Source organism: Phyllobates terribilis, unplaced genomic scaffold, assembly GCF_046119375.1.
Source record: "Phyllobates terribilis strain yellow unplaced genomic scaffold, ASM4611937v1 Scaffold_2__4_contigs__length_985480577, whole genome shotgun sequence".
NCBI lineage: Eukaryota > Metazoa > Chordata > Amphibia > Anura > Dendrobatidae > Phyllobates > Phyllobates terribilis.
This window is the reverse complement of record NW_027362762.1, coordinates 637925669-637942624: the sequence shown is the minus strand read 5'-3', so window position 1 is coordinate 637942624 and position 16956 is coordinate 637925669. Positions and strand designations below refer to the sequence as shown.

Genomic DNA, 16956 nt, shown 5'->3' with positions numbered 1-16956 from the left:
AATACTAAGAATACACACTACTTTGGATTTAAAGTCAGACGTATTTCAGAGGGAGTTCCCAGGGGTAGCGCTGATTGGCCATAGCGATTGAGTGACATAATAATGTCACGCGAGCCTCGGGAGAGCCAGTGACAACACCGCTGGAACGGCGCTGGCACTAAAGGCGAGTATGGGTGTTATTATTTTACTGGGGGGAAACACAGGGATTGAAAAGTTCACTATTCAGACAACTCCTTTACAGAATCTTCCTTCTAGAACAACAAGGTCCCAGGAGCAATTTATGTGCCACATTTTGACAGGTGTCAAGATAATAATTAAAATGCATGTTATTTGGCGAATGCAAAGAGCTCATATACTTTAAACTTTTGGGAAAAGGGAGGTCTGTTTGTTCTTGTGTCAAATATCTCAGGGAATAAAAAATCCTGTACAAAGACAATAAAAATATTGTCAGGAAGGTTATTAAACCTACTGTTCAAGGATTTGATGGCCTATTAAGTGGCTATGGTGGCAATGACCATTAGTATAGGTATAAATTGGGATCACACAACAGCATATGTGTCACATTACCTGTATCTGATGATGCAGAGATTCCTAGGGATTGGTTTAGAGTCAATGCCAAGGAACGTCGTGGAGAAGCAGAAGGGTGTACGGAAAGAGGGACCACCTTCAAACGGTCATTTTCTGCCTTTAACAAGTCAACTTCCAGCTGATGATAAATGGCAAAACAAGAAAAGTAAGCCAGAAAGGGAACGCAGCTCCCGTACATAAAGCTGATTACTAAAGTATTGTGTATGTCAGCCTACCTGCATATTATGCATGGTCTCTCTGAGCTGTTCCAGTTGGTGGGCAGAATTAAGTGCTTCCAGGCGAATGTCAGTTAGCTTCATCTCTTTCTCCCACAATTCTGAACGTAACTCTGAGACCTCTTTCTTTTCTGGTTCTTCCCCTTCTTGAGCTTCAAATATACTGAATAATTAGGAAACAATGCATTATACATGATCCCTCTGCATTGTAAAGAGGTGTATGTTGGTGCAATCGCATATAAACTAACATTTTTCTTACTTATTATTTTAATTTAAAAGGGTTATAATGGAGCCTGAATAAAAATCAACATAGACTAAAGAGGATCTGTCACATGTCTCCAAAACATTATCTTATCCCCGTGCTCCCATGAATCTGCCGCTGTTTTGTTTTTTCATTTTGCCCCTCTATTGCAGAGATCAGTTTTTTTCTTTTGGTACCAAGTAGGGTGATCCAAGAGGGCATGTCAGAAGAGTGTAGTCCTTCCCTCCATGACACTGCTTGGAAGCAACTGGCTGAACAGCGGGATCTCACCAGATCTCCCTGTCCTCGGTGCGACGTGAGTGCAGGAAAGTCTTCTTACAGCGTGGTCACAAGAACAGGGAGATCTCATAAGATCACACCTTTGTACCAGCTTCGTATGCTGCTGAGCGGTGATTGGACAGTCACAGAACGGGAGGACTACACGCCTGAAATTAGCATACTGGGGTCCAAAAGATAAAAAGCCATATCTCCGCAGTAGAGGGACAAAAAAGGAGAAAAAAAACAGCAGATTCAGGAGAGCAAGGAGATTTGGGTTAAATTAAAGTCATTTTTTGGGACACGTCAGGTCCACTTTAACTGGTGATTTTATTGACAATTGTTTGTCAAACATAGTTTGTAGCTAGGTATATAATTCATTCACTTTTTGGGACAAACTCCTTAATACAGTGTCCATTGATTAGACTGTATGGTACCCTATGTAATTGTCTACCAGAAAGGCATGCTTTCTGCTCACATTGCTATAATTGTTTAAGAAACTCCACATATAAAGCCAAACCTAAGATGTGATACATACGCAGAGGATGACGGTGAGGAATGCAAAGAAGGCGACTCTGGACCTGGTGGTCCATGGTGCTGTTTCGGAGATGTTGGTGCAGATGAGTCGGGGGTCGCCATCTCTTCAATATCAGAGTAGGAGTTGGCTGACTTGGGTCCTTTTTTCATACTAAATGCTTTATTAAATGAGCTGCGCAACTAGAAATAACAATAAGATTATATCCTTAATTCCCAAACTTAGAGAAATGATAAATATAATTCCACAATTTATTATGTAGGAAAAGAAAAAAACATAGAATCAGATTAAGTTAAATTGATTAGTAAGAGTATAACAAATATTAACCAATAGCTAAACAACAATGGCCTGGGTAATGTCACTCAAGGTTTATACATGAAAAAAATATTGAAATACTGCAAATGATAGCAATAGATAATTGGATCAAACACAAATAATTGACCATGTTATTAAAGATTCACGTGAATGGGACGGCTGTTCTCGGCAGTACCCACTTAGCAATGTATGAAGCTGCTGAGCTCAGCTCTGTATACTGCTTACATCCAAACAATGCCACAGCAAATAGCTATTGATCGGTGGGGGTGCAGAGTGCCTGACCCCCCCAATCTCATGGTCAGTGACCTATCCTATGGACAACACCTTTAATACAAACACATTGGGCCCAATTCATCATTTGTGGGAATTTTTAAAGTCAGTTTTCTTTTTCTATACTGTGGTATTCTGACATTTATTAAGAAAAATCCATCAAAATGGAGAATGAATTTTGCCAAAAAAGGGTCTGTTTTTTCTACTTTTAAAAATGTCACAAATGATAAATCAAGCAGAAAGATCTGGAAACTAAAACCATGCAAGCAGGGCCAAGATAAAGCAAAAAAAACAGGTGAGCACATAAAATAGTCTAAGAAAAGGTGAAAACAGGAAGATGAATTTGGTGCAAAACAAATGCAATAATGAATTGAGCCCATATTGTAGAAGTTATTTTGAAAAGCACACATATTTTTAGAAACAAAAATATTACGTCCATTTTTTTATTAAATGGAATCTAGTCAGCAGATTTTTGCTATGTGATCTGCGAAACCCTGTAATGTGGGAACAGGGACCCTGAATACTGTGATGTCTCACTTACTGGGTTGTGTGTTGCTGTTTCAATACAATCAGTGTTTTATCAGCAGATCATCACTACAGGACAACTGTCCTCATGTCTCCTAGTCCAGCCAGGCCCCCAGCACTGATTAGCAGCTCTCTGTCACCGTACACAGAAAGCTGTGGTGTGCATGGGGTTATACACAGATCAGCAACTGCAGAGAAAACTGTGCTTCACCCAGTAAACTAAGCGATACATCGCTGGAATCAGGGTCTCTGCCCTTACCTCATGCTCCTATCAAATTACATAGCAAAACCTGCTAATGTGGCGCCCCTGAGGGTTCAGTCACCACAGGGGTACTGCACCTCATACCGAGGTGTGGTATCTCCTCTCCGAGGTAAGGAAGGAGCACCTCTAAGGACTCAGCCATCCATCCAACACTACACCTCTCCCACCTGAGGGGAGCTTTAAGGCACCATAGTGCTGCCCCAGCCGGGATAAGAGGAGATGGGGGGAACCAAAAGATAGGGGGAACCATGTAGTGGGTGAAGGTGGAGGACGCATTTTTAGGTTACACTACAAAATTCATATTTAATAAAAGGCCATCTTGGGCTTATGGTCTTTGATTGTGATCTTCATCACTGAACGTGGCTTTCTGTGTGAACCTGCAGCTGATTGAAGATGCACGGTCCTCGTGCTCTGGCCTTGAGGCGAGGAGCGGGCTAGAGTTAACGGCTGTCTCTACCCGGTCAAGATGCCTACCCAAGAAGGCCTGGAGGGGAGCAGAGGAGACAAGCTCCACAGGCAAAAGGATCCCAGGGGGATGCAGACGGAGCGGTATACGCCACCTGTCCTCACTATTCTGGCCTAGTCAGAGGGATTCCTGGTGCAAAAGGGGTACCGGCCCCCGATATCTGACTCTGTCACTTTAAGTCTTAGTCGGAGAAGCCCGGAGGCTCAGTGGATCCCAGCGGGTAAAGGACGGAGCGGAGTCGCCACCCGTATCCTTGTTCTGTGCATAGTCCAGAGGGAGACCCGGCCTTAGTACACATACTACATATGGACAGGAGAAGACCTAGAGGGAAAGTCTAGGAACACTCTGGTGCAGGGGGTCCTGATTGATGCACCCGAACTACCCGGAGTGTGCTGAACCCCTTCCTGGTGGCCGCAGCATGCCGTGAGGAGCAAGGAGAAGCCTTGCAGCTGACACCTAACATGGTGAGTAAAGCTTGGAAGACTGCATCTATTGCCTCCGGTTCCTTATTGCAACGCGTCACCGCACTACACCGCACCACATCCCCTACTACTACTCCCCTGATCCATCTTCTTTGGCCTGAGGCCCTGCTCCGCCTGTGGGGAGTAGTACCATCTGCTGCTGCCACGACATCCCGGCTCAGAAGACTGAAGCAGTGCTGGTGGAGGATCACCAGAAACCACAGGTGGCGTAGTCATTACATCCACTCGATTAACACCAAACTCTGAAAGCCCATTAAATCTTTTATGTGACGGCCCTGGGAAAGGAACGGGTCCAGGCCACGGCTGCAACCCCCAACATCTGACCCGGCTCCGAGTACCCCCATCTCCCAGGGAGGGCTGAGAGCGTCACACTAACATATTTCTTTCAAGTAATATTTACTATATACTAATAATGTGCTATATTATTTTCATTTTTTCCAAGCACATAATGTTAAAATATTCTGTGTCATAATATGAGAAAATACAACAAGAATCCATTAGCAACTGTATGCCTTCTATAGTCAGCTAGTCCCACAATATAGAAAGATCTAAGGACATTCCTGCCTTCATCACAGCCGGCCTCTCTCGCGGCAGTGACGTCACACTGAAGTCATTTTGCACTGAAAGCACAGTGCGCCGGCTCCAACACAATGATGAAACATAGTATAAAAACGGATGTACTAAAATATGGAGTGATCCAAACAAAACACATTTTATTTATAGTTACTAAATACATTTCTGCAATTCCATGTGCATTGTAAAGCCATTAAAGGGAAGTTTCCTCCTTCTATTCCTGTTGTGTCACCACACAACTCACAACTTAGGAAGAAAAACCCACAAACTGCTGGAATGGTCTCAATATTTCCCCTTTTAGGGAAAAATTGAAAGAAGTGAAAATAAAAGCAGTACTCCAAAAAATCAGTTACAAAGATAGTTTATTGGCATAGGACTCGGGTTCTTTTGGTAAATTGTTATGTATCTGCCTTTCACTTCTTTGGTTCGTTTTGGATACTTGCGTTAACCCTTTTGAAGCATGCACCCGTCCATGTTGCATATACCTTATTATGCTTTTTCCTTTGCTTGAATTTTCATGTAACAATGAAATACAATGTATATCTTACCCAGCTTTTTTTCTTCTTCTTTTTGCTGTCACAGTCCTTGACACTGCCTGCACTACAGTGACTTGAAATGCTATTTAAGCTGGAAATGCTATCCGATGAATTTTGTCGCCTAATTCGCAACTCTAGAATAACACAACGAAAATAAACGTAATGATGTTAATAGCAAGCTGTTTTTTTTACCTTTGGAAGCTTACAGTACAAATGAGAAAAATGTATTAGTAATATAACATAAAAAAGACTGTGCAACGAAAATGATGAAAGCTGGACAATTTGACAAATCTTCCATTTCCAGAGACTGATCACGTAATCTGCTTTCATTATAGACTATGTGGGCTAACTTTCTTCATTGTATAAGCTATATGAGTAAATGAAGCAGCAAATATAACATGTATATATATATGTACAGTACAGACCAAAAGTTTGGACACACCTTCTCATTTAAAGATTTTTCTGTATTTTCATGACTATGAAAATTGTACCTTCACACTGAAGGCATCAAAACTATGAATTAACACATGTGGAATTATATACTTAACAAAAAAGTGTGAAACAACTGAAAATATGTCTTATATTATAGGTTCTTCAAAGTAGCCACCTTTTGCTTTGATGACTGCTTTGCACACTCTTGGCATTCTCTTGATGAGCTTCAAGAGGTAGTCACCGGAAATGGTCTTCCAACAATCTTGAAGGAGTTCCCAGAGATGCTTAGCACTTGTTGGCCCTTTTGCCTTCACTCTGCGGTCCAGCTCACCCCAAACCATCTCGATTGGGTTCAGGTCTGGTGACTGTGGAGGCCAGGTCATCTGGCGTAGCACCCCATCACTCTCCTTCTTGGTGAAATAGCCCTTACACAGCCTGGAGGTGTGTTTGGGGTCATTGTCCTGTTGAAAAATAAATGATGGTACAACTAAACGCAAACCGGATGGAATAGCATGCCGCTGCAAGATGCTGTGGTAGCCATGCTGGTTCAGTATGCCTTCAATTTTGAATAAATCCCCAACAGTGTCACCAGCAAAGCACCCCCACACCATCACACCTCCTCCTCCATGCTTCACGGTGGGAACCAGGCATGTAGAGTCCATCCGTTCACCTTTTCTGCGTCGCACAAAGACACGGTGGTTGGAACCAAAGATCTCAAATTTGGACTCATCAGACCAAAGCACAGATTTCCACTGGTCTAATGTCCATTCCTTGTGTTCTTTAGCCCAAACAAGTCTCTTCTGCTTGTTGCCTGTTCTTAGCAGTGGTTTCCTAGCAGCTATTTTACCATGAAGGCCTGCAGCACAAAGTCTCCTCTTAACAGTTGTTGAAGAGATGTGTCTGCTGCTAGAACTCTGTGTGGCATTGACCTGGTCTCTAATCTCAGCTGCTGTTAACCTCCGATTTCTGAGGCTGGTGACTCAGATAAACTTATCCTCAGAAGCAGAGGTGACTCTTGGTCTTCCTTTCCTGGGGCGGTCCTCATGTGAGCCAGTTTCTTTGTAGCGCTTGATGGTTTTTGCAACTGCACTTGGGGACACTTTCAAAGTTTTCCCAATTTTTCAGACTGTCTGACCTTCATTTCTTAAAGTAATGATGGCCACTCGTTTTTCTTTACGTAGCTGCTTTTTTCTTGCCATGATACAAATTCTAACAGTCTATTCAGTAGGACTATCAGCTGTGTATCCACCAGACTTCTGCACAACACAACAGATGGTCCCAACCCCATTTATAAGGCAAGAAATCCCACTTATTAAACCTGACAGGGCACAACTGTGAAGTGAAAACCATTTCCGGTGACTACCTCTTGAAGCTCATTGTAGCGCCGGCGTCCCTGCCCTCTGCTAGGCAGGGACGCTGTTCCCCTCACCTCTCTGCTCCGTGCCCGGCGTCCTCCTCCCGCTCTGCTGGCAGCGCGCGCTCCTTCCCGGCCACTGTGCTTAGGGCGCGCGCGCGCGCTCTCCCTCCCTCTTAAAGGGGCCGCGCGCGCCGTCCTAAGGAGTCCCCGGCCAATGGCCGGAGGACTTCACCATATATAAGGCACCTCCTCCAAAATGGAGGTGCCCGAGCAATGTTGTTGCACTGTTCACTACTCTGCTTCAGCCCTCAGGTCCCGTTGCCAGTTACCTGCCAGATACCTGCCAGATTCCTGCCAGCTTGCTGTCTTATTCCTGCCTGATTATCTGCTACCTGCCTGCTAGTCTGAGGTCCGACGGTCTGCCTTACTACTCCTGTCAGTCTGTCTAAGGACCAGCCTGTCCGCTCACCTGGGAGCGCACTTCAGCCACCTGCCTGCTTGCCTGAGGTCCGACGGTCTGCCTTCCAACTCCTGTCAGTCTGTCTATGGACCAGCTTGCCTGCTCACCTGGGAGCACACATCTGCTACCTGCCTGCTAGCCTACCTGGAGGCTCCGCCGTCACGTGCTGTGACCACCTGCCTGTCCAGTGACTCCTGCCCGCTCACCTGGGAGCGCTCATCTGCTGCCTGTCTGCTAGCCTACCTGGAGGCTCTGCCGTCACGTGCTGTGACCACCCGCCTGTCCAGAGACTTCTGCCCGCTCACCTGGGAGAGCTCATCTGCCGCCTGTCTGTTGGTCTTCCTGGAGGCTCCGCCGTCACATGCTGTGACCACCCGTTCATCCAGAGACTCTCGCCTGCTCACCTGGGAGCTCACGTCTATCATCAGCCGCCACAGGTCGTACCAACCCTTTAACCAGAGACTGCCCCGGTCACTTGCCGTGACCATCTGCCCGTTCATCCTGAGACTGCCCCGGTCACTTGCCGTGACCATCTGCCCGTTCATTCAGAGACTGCCCCGGTCACTTGCCGTGACCATCTGCCCGTTCATTCAGAGACTGCCCCGGTCACTTGCCGTGACCATCTGCCCGTTCATGCAGAGACTGCCTTGGTCACTTGCCGTGACCTCCAGCCCGTTCACTCAGAGACTGTCCCGGTCACCTGCTGTGACTTCCTGCCCGTCTTCCCTGGTCGCCACCCGCTCCCTTACAAGGACCGCCCCCTTGTATAGTAGCTCAGAGGTTCCGCCTCCCAGACCCGTTACAGTTTGCTCGGGCCATGGAACCCGGTGGCACCCAAGCTCCCTCGCTCTCGGACCTGTGTCATGAACTGTCCCGTCAAAGGTCCCAACAGGAGTCCATCCTGGGTCACCTGCGGAATGTCAATACTCGCCTGGACACTCTGACTGCTCCACCAGCAACCTCCGCCAGTGCCATGTCTCGCAATCCGGCAGCTCCGCTGCCCACTAATACCATGGTATCCTACCCCGGACCCCGGCTTTCTGCACCTCCTCGCTTCGGAGGCGACTCCGCCCAGGCTCGGGGCTTCATAAATCAGTGCACCCTGCACTTTGAACTATTGTCCCACCAGTTTAACTCCGACCGAGCCAAAATTGCATTCATCATGTCCCATCTCACCGGGGAGGCCCTGGCCTGGCTAAATCCTCTATGGGAGAGAGGAGACCCCCTGGTGTCCAACTTGCCTGCTTTTCTCACGGCTTTCCGGAAAGTCTTCGACGAACCCGGACGGAAGACCTCATCCGCATCATCACTGCTACACCTCCGTCAGGGAAGTCTCACCGTGGGCCAATATGCCATACGGTTCCGTACCCTTGCCTCGGAGCTGGCCTGGGATAACGACGCTCTGGTATCCGTCTTCTGGGAGGGTCTGTCCGGCCGTATTAAAGATGAACTTGCCGGTAGGGACATCCCTACCACTCTCGATGACCTAATAACTCTTGCCACTCGGATTGACCTACGGTTCCAGGAGCGTGCCAAAGAGGTCACCCGTGAGAGGAGGTTACCACGTCTAGCTCCTACTTTTCAGAAACCCGTCACTCCCTCCGTCTCTACCCAGGTACACTCTCCTGAGCTTATGCAGGTCGACCAGACCAAGATGGTCAAAACCCGTCAGGACTTACGCCGTGCCGAGGGGAGCTGCTTCTACTGTGGCAGTAAGGAGCACCGGATCCGTACCTGCCCGGAGAGGTCGGGAAACGCCTGTGTCTAGGTTCGCTCAGAGAGGTCAACCTAGACAAGAATAAATCCTCTCCATCTCTGCTGTTGTCAGTCTCAATCGTCTGCGGGGAGAACCGTTATTTCGAACTAGCCCAACTTGACTCTGGAGCAGCCGGGAATCTTATTTCACAGTCCCTGGTAGAGAAATACCGCATCCCCACCAAACCTCTGGCTGTACCCTTGTCTGTTGCTGCCGTGGATGGGGGTCTCTTACCACGCCCCATCCAACTCATCACCGAATCCATTACTCTGCAGGTGGGAATGCTGCATTCTGAGAGTATCTCCTTTCATGTTCTGCCTGGACTCTCCCACGCCCTCTTGCTAGGCCTACCTTGGCTCCAGAGACATGCACCCGTGCTTGACTGGCAGACCGGAGAGGTCCTTCGCTGGGGACAGGACTGCCATAAGACCTGTCTGGTTCCCGTCTATCCCGTCCGTCCTTCTCCTACCCCAGCTAATCTACCTGGACTTCCGAATTCTTATTGGTCTTATGCTGATGTCTTTAATAAAAAGGAAGCAGAGACACTACCCCCTCATAGACCATACGACTGCCCTATCGACCTGTTACCTGGTACTACTCCTCCCCGTGGGCGTATTTATCCATTATCCGCTGCTGAGACCCGGTCGATGTCCGAATATATTGAGGAGAATCTGGCCAGGGGATTCATCCGGAAATCTACCTCCCCGGCGGGAGCAGGCTTCTTTTTCGTCAAAAAGAAGGACGGCTCTCTCCGTCCCTGTATAGACTATAGAGGCCTTAACCAGATCACGGTGAAGAATAAGTACCCCCTTCCGCTCATTCCGGAGTTATTTGATCGTCTGAGGGGGGCTAGAATCTTCACCAAACTGGACCTCCGTGGGGCGTACAACCTGGTTCGTATCCGTTAGGGGGATGAATGGAAGACGGCATTCAACACCCGGGACGGCCACTATGAATATCTGGTAATGCCCTTTGGTCTCTGTAACGCTCCTGCCGTCTTTCAAGAGTTGGTCAATGACATCTTCCGGGACCTTCTCTACTCTTGCGTAGTGGTGTACCTGGACGACATCTTGGTCTTCTCTCCGGATCTCCAGACTCACCGGAGGGACGTTCGTCAGGTCCTGCTCAGGCTCAGGCAGAATCACCTCTTCGCTAAATACGAGAAGTGCCTCTTTGAGCAGACCTCGCTTCCGTTTTTGGGCTAAATTATTTCTCAGACCGGCCTACGAATGGATCCAGAGAAGCTGTCTGCCATCGAGAAATGGCCTCGACCGGAGGGGTTGAAGGCCATTCAGCGATTCCTGGGCTTCGCTAACTACTACCGCCTCTTCATACCACACTTCTCTTCCCGGACTGCCCCAATTTCCGCGCTCACCCGTAAGGGTACTAATCCCAAAGAGTGGCCGCCCGAAGCAGAGGAGGCCTTTCTTTCCCTAAAACAGGCCTTCTCTTCCGCCCCGGTGCTGCATCGCCCGGACGGCAACAAGCAGTTCTTCCTGGAAGTTGACGCCTCCTCCTCTGGAGCCGGAGCGGTACTTACTCAAAAATCATCTTCCGGGAGAATGGTAACTTGTGGCTTCTTCTCCAAACTCTTCTCCTCCTCTGAGCGCAACTATTCCATAGGAGACCGAGAGTTATTGGCCATCAAGCTGGCGTTGGAGGAGTGGCGTTACCTACTCGAGGGGGCTCTTCACCCGGTAATAATTTACACTGACCACAAGAACTTGGCTTACCTCCAGCATGCCCAGAGACTTAACCCGCGCCAAGCCCGGTGGTCCTTGTTTTTTGCTCGCTTTGATTTTGTTCTTCATTTTCGCCCGGCTGACAAAAACGTCAAAGCAGACGCCTTGTCCCGATCCTTTCTGGTGTCCGATCTCGAGGAAGAACCTAAACATATCATCGATCCCGCCAGAGTAATGCAGGTGGCTCCCGTGAGTCTAAATCGTCTCCCTCCCGGTAAGACGTTTGTTTCAGTACCTGATCGGAAGAAGATCCTACACTGGGGCCATTCGTCTAAACTAGCTGGCCACGCCGGTCAGAAAAAGACCCTCCAGCTTATTGCCCGGCACTACTGGTGGCCTACCCTGCACAAGGACGTAATAGACTTTGTTTCTGCCTGTGTGTCCTGCGCCCGCAACAAAGTCCCGAGACACCTGCCAGCCGGTCGCCTCCTTCCGCTTCCTGTGCCTGCTGCCCCCTGGCAGCATATTGCTATGGACTTCATAACTGATCTCCCCGTCTACGCCGGTTGTACGGTCATTTGGGTGGTCGCTGATCGCTTTTCCAAGATGGCTCACTTTATTCCCCTGCCAGCCCTCCCGTCTGCACCCGAGCTGGCTAAAGACTTTATCCGCCACATCTTCCGTCTTCATGGCCTGCCCCTCCACATCGTGTCGGATCGTGGGGTACAGTTCACCTCACGTTTCTGGAGAGCCACTTGTAAACTGCTAGACGTCACCCTGGACTTCTCTTCCGCTTACCACCCACAGTCCAATGGTCAAGTGGAGCGGATCAATCAGAACCTGACCAGTTACCTCCGGCACTTCGTTAATGCCCATCATTCAGACTGGGTGGATCTCCTACCATGGGCCGAGTTCTCTTATAACAATCACGAGAGCGAATCCTCCTCCAAATCCCCGTTTTTTGTAGTCTTCGGTCAGCATCCTCGGATTCCTTTTCCTGTCTCCACCTCTGTGGACAACCCGGCTGCGGAATCTCTCGTTAGCAAATTTTCCTCCATTTGGGAGAGTACCCGATCCGCACTCCTTCAGTCGTCCGAACGGATGAAAAGACACGCTGACAAAAAACGCCTGGATCCTCCACAATTTCGTCCTGGAGATAAAGTCTGGCTCTCATCTAAATATGTCCGACTCAAGATACCTTCTTACAAGTTAGGGCCTCGGTTCATCGGTCCTCTGGAGGTCATCAGTCAGATCAACCCGGTGGCCTATAAATTGAAACTCCCGGCCAACTTACGGATCCCTAACTCCTTCCATGTATCTCTCCTCAAACCTGTGGTACTTAACTCTTTTTCCAAGTCTACAGGTACGCCTCCTGCTCCAGTTTCTGCTGAGGACGAGTTTGAGGTAGAGAACATTCTTGCCACCAAAAGGGTAAGAGGAAAGACCTTTTTTCTAGTAGATTGGAAGGGGTTTGGTCCTGAGGAGAGAACGTGGGAGCCCCGGGAGAACATCCATGCCCCTCTTATCCTAGCTAAATTTCTGTCTGGCCTAAAAAAGGGGGGGCCTAAAGGGGGGGGTACTGTAGCGCCGGCGTCCCTGCCCTCTGCTAGGCAGGGACGCTGTTCCCCTCACCTCTCTGCTCCGTGCCCGGCGTCCTCCTCCCGCTCTGCTGGCAGCGCGCGCTCCTTCCCGGCCACTGTGCTTAGGGCGCGCGCTCTCCCTCCCTCTTAAAGGGGCCGCGCGCACCGTCCTAAGGAGTCCCCGGCCAATGGCCGGAGGACTTCACCATATATAAGGCACCTCCTCCAAAATGGAGGTGCCCGAGCAATGTTGTTGCACTGTTCACTACTCTGCTTCAGCCCTCAGGTCCCGTTGCCAGTTACCTGCCAGATACCTGCCAGATTCCTGCCAGCTTGCTGTCTTATTCCTGCCTGATTATCTGCTACCTGCCTGCTAGTCTGAGGTCCGACGGTCTGCCTTACTACTCCTGTCAGTCTGTCTAAGGACCAGCCTGTCCGCTCACCTGGGAGCGCACTTCAGCCACCTGCCTGCTTGCCTGAGGTCCGACGGTCTGCCTTCCAACTCCTGTCAGTCTGTCTATGGACCAGCTTGCCTGCTCACCTGGGAGCACACATCTGCTACCTGCCTGCTAGCCTACCTGGGGGCTCCGCCGTCACGTGCTGTGACCACCTGCCTGTCCAGTGACTCCTGCCCGCTCACCTGGGAGCGCTCATCTGCTGCCTGTCTGCTAGCCTACCTGGAGGCTCTGCCGTCACGTGCTGTGACCACCCGCCTGTCCAGAGACTTCTGCCCGCTCACCTGGGAGCGCTCATCTGCTGCCTGTCTGTTGGTCTTCCTGGAGGCTCCGCCGTCACATGCTGTGACCACCCGTTCATCCAGAGACTCTCGCCTGCTCACCTGGGAGCTCACGTCTATCATCAGCCGCCACAGGTCATACCAACCCTTTACCCAGAGACTGCCCCGGTCACTTGCCGTGACCATCTGCCCGTTCATCCTGAGACTGCCCCGGTCACTTGCCGTGACCATCTGCCCGTTCATTCAGAGACTGCCCCGGTCACTTGCCGTGACCATCTGCCCGTTCATTCAGAGACTGCCCCGGTCACTTGCCGTGACCATCTGCCCGTTCATCCAGAGACTGCCCCGGTCACTTGCCGTGACCTCCAGCCCGTTCACTCAGAGACTGTCCCGGTCACCTGCTGTGACTTCCTGCCCGTCTTCCCTGGTCGCCACCCGCTCCCTTACAAGGACCGCCCCCTTGTATAGTAGCTCAGAGGTTCCGCCTCCCAGACCCGTTACACTCATCAAGAGAATACCAAGAGTGTGCAAAGCAGTCATCAAAGCAAAAGGTGGCTACTTTGAAGAACCTAGAATATAAGACATATTTTCAGTTGTTTCACACTTTTTTGTTAAGTATATAATTCCACATGTGTTAATTCATAGTTTTGATGCCTTCAGTGTGAATGTACAATTTTCATAGTCATGAAAATACAGAAAAATCTTTAAATGAGAAGGTGTGTCCAAACTTTTGGTCTGTACTGTATGTATATGTGTATGTATATGCTGTTGCATGTACAGTATATGCAACAGCAAATACATTATGCCTATGAAAGATTTCTTTAATTTATCCACAGGCATGTACACTACACTTCTTTTAAAGGGATGTGGTTCTTAGGAGACAGTACCTGTATTATGTTCATACTACATAAATTGTGGACGATACTTGCATAAGATTATATTTAACAACGGTGTCCAGTCCATAAGAAAGGTCCTCAATATCTGATCCCTTGCATCTCCACTGATCAACTGGTATTTGCTCTGGCAGCCGCCAGATGTAAACACTTTGAACGGCGCTGCAAATCATATCTCCATTAAGTGTGTAGCGACTGCTGGCAGGCACTGCCGAAAGATCTATTTTTTGAGCATTTCTACAGATGCCAGTAGTCAGAACAAACAACAGTTAATCGGGGTATGTCTGGATATCGGACCCTCGCAATCTGTTATTGAAGACCTATCCTAATGATGACCTATGGTCATTAATATGTGTGAGCAGACAACACCTTTCATGAAGTCATTCACTACTTACACCAGCATAGTCAAAAGTTAATATTATTATGAGGTTAATATTATCTATTTTTTAATTTAGATGACAGCAGAGAAAACAATACTGATTGACAACAGAGACGCATAAACAGTATACGGAGGTACCGCAGATGTGATCAAATATATGGTCATATTGGAGCAATGTCAATAATTGCGAACATTTTCAATCTCAGCAGAGAACAAACAAACGGAGCCACGCTCCAACTGATAACCTCATATTTGGATATGCAGGACCTCAACTAAACTAAAGTGTTTCTATACAGACTTGAGTTCAATGGCACTCATTTATCAAAACTGGCTAAAAGATAAAATGCCTTTGTTGTCCATAAAAACCAATCACAGCTTAGCTTTCATTGTGCCAGAGTAGGTTATGAAATGTAAGCTGAGCTTTGATTGGTTGCTATGGACAACAAAGACAGAACAAGAATTAAACCAGTGGTAAACAAACAGGCCCATCTAAGCCTTCTCAAACTAAAATGGGGTCTGTGACCAATCAGAAAAATCCTATTAGGGTGTAATCCGCATTATTATACTTATCCTGGGGGTGCTGTTAGAGATGTAACACGCTGAACAGAGCTGCTGAGCACACATCCAGTATGTAGTGGTCTCTGCAAGGTACTGCAGCACGGCTACTGTTCAAAAGGGTAGGAGCTGTTCTGCAATAATACGCAGCAGCATCTACATATTGAATGGCGCTGCAGAGCACACGTCTAGTATGTAGTGGCCTCTGCAAGGTACTGTAGCACAGCTACTGTTCAAAAGGGTAGGAGCTGTTCTGCAATAATACGCAGCAGAATCTACATATTGAATGGAGCTGCAGAGCACACGTCTAGTATGTAGTGGCCTCTGTAAGGTACTGCAGCACAGCTACTGTTCAAAAGGGTAGGAGCTGTTCTGCAATGCTATGCAGCAGCAACTACATATTGAATGGAGCTGCAATCAGCCACTCCATTAAATGGGCCTAATTTATCAAAACTGGCTAAAACAAAAACAGTCTTTGCTGCCCAGAGCAACCAATCGCAGCTCAGCTTTCATTTTGCCAGAGTAGTTTATGAAATGTAAGCTGAGTTTCTATTGGTGCTATAGTCAACAAAGACTGTTTTTCTTTAACCAGTTTCTATAAATGAGGCCCACTGAATGTGTAGTCAGCTGATCGGTGGGTGTGATTTGTTGTTGTACCCCACCCCATCTCATATTAATGACCTAGCTCACACTAGGTCATCAATATTTTCTGCCCGGATAAAATGGATCTGCTGCATATCAGAAACAAATGGAAATAGAAGGGCCCAACTGATTATTATGGGATCCATCTGGGTTCTGTTATGTGACGGTCTTTAGAACGTAGAAAAAAAAAGTCCTACACGCAAAACTTTTTATCCATTTAAAAAACAGAAGCATAATGGAAGCCATAATAATCAGTGGGCCTCTGTTTCTGTTAGGCCACGGCCCCACTATCAGTATTTGGTCAGTATTCAGTCAGTATTTTTTCTCAGCAGTGGGAGCCAAAACCTGGTGAGGAACAATCAGAGAAAAGGTATAATAGAAACAAGTCACCAATTCTGCATTTATCACCCACTCCTGGTTTTGTCTCCCACTCCTGAGAAAAATACTGACCAAATACTGATAGTGAGTTCGTGGCCTTACACAAATATACACTCCTGCCTACACTCATACACACCACAATACACTACCACATACACACCGAAGCACTCTTAGGGCTCATGCACATTCAGCCAATTTTGATCCAGTCATCTAACTTGTGATTATTATATATGACACGACGTACAAACGTCAAAATTTGGATAAGTGACATATCTCACCAACATTATTATTGTTTTCTAGAACATTTTCTTTGCAAATAAACTTTTACAAAACCTTTTTAAAAACTGCAGAAATATTTGTAAAATCTAAATGTAAAGTTGCCTTACCCCTCGGTGCAGGATCATGGGGATTGAGAGCTCCCTGAATAACAGCTTGTGCTTCCGAGTTCTTTGATTTAAGTAAATCAATAGTTTCTCGCAGTTCCGAAAGTTCAGAGTCCTGGAATTAAAAATAAAAGTATGAGCAAACAAAAAATGGCCACCTATATTTCTGGTGAAGAACGCCAATCTACTAGGACTATGTTACCATGACTTTATAGACTGCTCTGCATTATTATATTGTGAGCCTCACCTCCTTGAAAAAGATCATAGAAATTTGCACTGATTGAAATGGCCCATATCTCTGTAACTAAATGGTGGAAATGAAAAAAATAAAATTGAATTTTCATGATTGCACCAGGAATAATTTAAGAGCAAAAACTTGCCATATGTGACCTGTCCCGTTTAAACTGCATGATTCTTATTTTCCCCAATTTACTGTCAG

The 16956-nt window shown here is 47.6% G+C and overlaps 1 protein-coding gene across 3 annotated transcripts in view; it reads right to left on the bottom strand.

Moving 5' to 3' along the window:
- NAV1 (neuron navigator 1) overlaps positions 1–16956 on the bottom strand; it is a 194221-nt gene that overhangs the window by 34270 nt on the left and 142995 nt on the right. For all 3 annotated transcript variants that reach the window (XM_073666612.1, XM_073666613.1, XM_073666614.1), the window contains 5 exons: positions 16521–16632; positions 5297–5418; positions 1859–2037; positions 804–966; positions 568–706 (listed from right to left, as the gene is read on the bottom strand). In XM_073666612.1, coding sequence (XP_073522713.1) covers positions 568–706; positions 804–966; positions 1859–2037; positions 5297–5418; positions 16521–16632 — 715 coding nt within the window. The remainder of the gene's footprint in view (positions 1–567; positions 707–803; positions 967–1858; positions 2038–5296; positions 5419–16520; positions 16633–16956) is intronic.